Source organism: Poecilia reticulata, linkage group LG17 (genome assembly GCF_000633615.1).
Source record: "Poecilia reticulata strain Guanapo linkage group LG17, Guppy_female_1.0+MT, whole genome shotgun sequence".
Classification (NCBI taxonomy): domain Eukaryota; kingdom Metazoa; phylum Chordata; class Actinopteri; order Cyprinodontiformes; family Poeciliidae; genus Poecilia; species Poecilia reticulata.
In genome coordinates this window covers 29,451,689-29,453,468 of record NC_024347.1, presented here as the reverse complement: position 1 = coordinate 29,453,468, position 1,780 = coordinate 29,451,689, and the positions used below count along the sequence as shown (strand labels likewise).

Below are 1,780 nucleotides of genomic sequence, written 5' to 3'. Positions count from 1 at the left end.
GTTATTTGTTTAGCTTTCTGACCGTCATGCTAATCCGGGTGAGTGTTTGTAGCTGTGCGCTGCTTTACCTGCTATCTGATCCTACATATGTCTTTTTTACTGCAGTGAGCCTCAATGTAGCCAAACTCCATCAAGTATGGCATTGTTTTTATGCCATATTAGATTCGTCGTGTTGATGCATTTTGACCTGCTTCAGCCCACATGCTTTAATTTTCCGCCGCAACAATCAAACGTCCCCATTCACTCAGTGCGTTATAGTTCCACATCGCTTAGGATTTGTTGCTGCACGTTTGCGCAGAGTGAAGGAAAGAGGAGACCAGCTGCATAGGCAGGCTGAGAAATGAGATGCAGGTGATCGGTATTGGCAACAAGAGCCAATGATCACAGATCATACACTTTTTCACGGAAATCGGCCCTATTGTGATCGGTGACCGAACGATCGGCACACTTCTAATATTAATGATGTCATTCTTTTTTCCCACAGACCTCCAACAGCCAAGTGTCTCAAATGAGGAGGAAGATTCTGCCATCCAACAAGTCTGTAGCCTGACAAGTAGGTCCAGTCAGGACCAGAAAGAAGCAGAACATCAGTGGACTGAAGAGAAACGGATGGAACCAGAAACTAAATGGATTAAAAAAGAAGAGGAGGAATCAGAACTTGCACTATTTAAATATGAGGAAATTGAATATCCACTAACATATGTAAGAAAAGAGGAATTAGATTCTTCGGTGCTTCAACATGAACAGCAGCCACCAGAACATTTACCAACTGGACAGGACCAGTTGTTTGTTGCTTCGATAGAGACTTCTACTCTTCAGGAAGATATGAATGAAGAAGAGACAAGAACAGAGCAGCTTTCCCTTCATAATTCTCCAGTGGTTGAGAGCAAAGATCAGGAAGGAAGCAGCTGCTCTGTGTCAGACAGTCAGTCTGATACTGGCACAAAGAAAAGACCTTTCAAATGTGACATTTGTGGGAAACGTTACACAAAACGGTGGAGCTTAAAAATCCATTGCAGAACCCACACTGGTGAAAGACCTTTTTCATGTGAAACATGTGGAAAGAGTTTCTTTCAAATTAGTACTTTAAATGTCCACAAGAGAATTCATACAGGAGAGAAACCTTTTTCATGCCAGATATGTGGAAAGAGATTTTCTCGAATTGGTAATTTAAAGGACCACAAGAGAATTCATACAGGGGAGAGGCCTTTTTCATGCCAGTCATGCGGAAAAAGTTTCTCACGAATTAGTAATTTAAATTGTCACAAGAGAAGTCATACAGGTGAGAAACGTTTTTTATGCCAGTCTTGTGAAAAAAGCTTCTATCAAAAGGATAATTTGATAATTCACATGAAAACCCATAGAGGTCAGGGACCGCTTTGAAGCCAAATCTGTGAAAAAATGTTTCTTTAAAATTGGTCACTTAATTATTCTCATTAGAACCCACATTCAGGAGCTGGGTTTTTCACATGAAATATGGAGAAAAATGTGTTCTTTAATGTTGGTAAACTGAATTTCCACATGAAACAGTCATTAGTCAGATTTACTGTAATAAATATTAAACCTTTTGTTCACTTTGCAAAATACATTGGACCCTCAACTATTTTTGGTTGCCCATTTATCGATTTTTTTTTTATTGTGCAAATGTATGAAGTTTGTTGAGGTATATTTCGAATATTCAAAATCACTTCAACTGTTTTGGAAGTAGATATATTGAAACTCTGTTACTTAACATGCCACTGACTTACTTTTGCAAAGTAGCCAATCAGGACGATTTCAG

At 39.1% G+C, this 1,780-nt stretch overlaps 1 protein-coding gene across 3 annotated transcripts in view; it reads left to right on the top strand.

Annotated features, from left to right (window-relative positions):
- LOC103479981 (zinc finger protein 568-like) overlaps positions 1-1,780 on the top strand; it is a 100,611-nt gene that overhangs the window by 89,688 nt on the left and 9,143 nt on the right. Inside the window, exon 3 of one of the 3 annotated variants that reach the window (XM_017309940.1) lies at positions 517-528. The exons of 1 other annotated variant lie outside the window; for it this stretch is intronic. In XM_017309940.1, the coding sequence (XP_017165429.1) occupies positions 517-528 (12 nt within the window). Of the gene's footprint in view, positions 1-516; positions 538-1,780 lie in introns of all 3 variants that reach the window. One more of the 3 variants, XM_017309939.1, reaches the window with a different exon arrangement.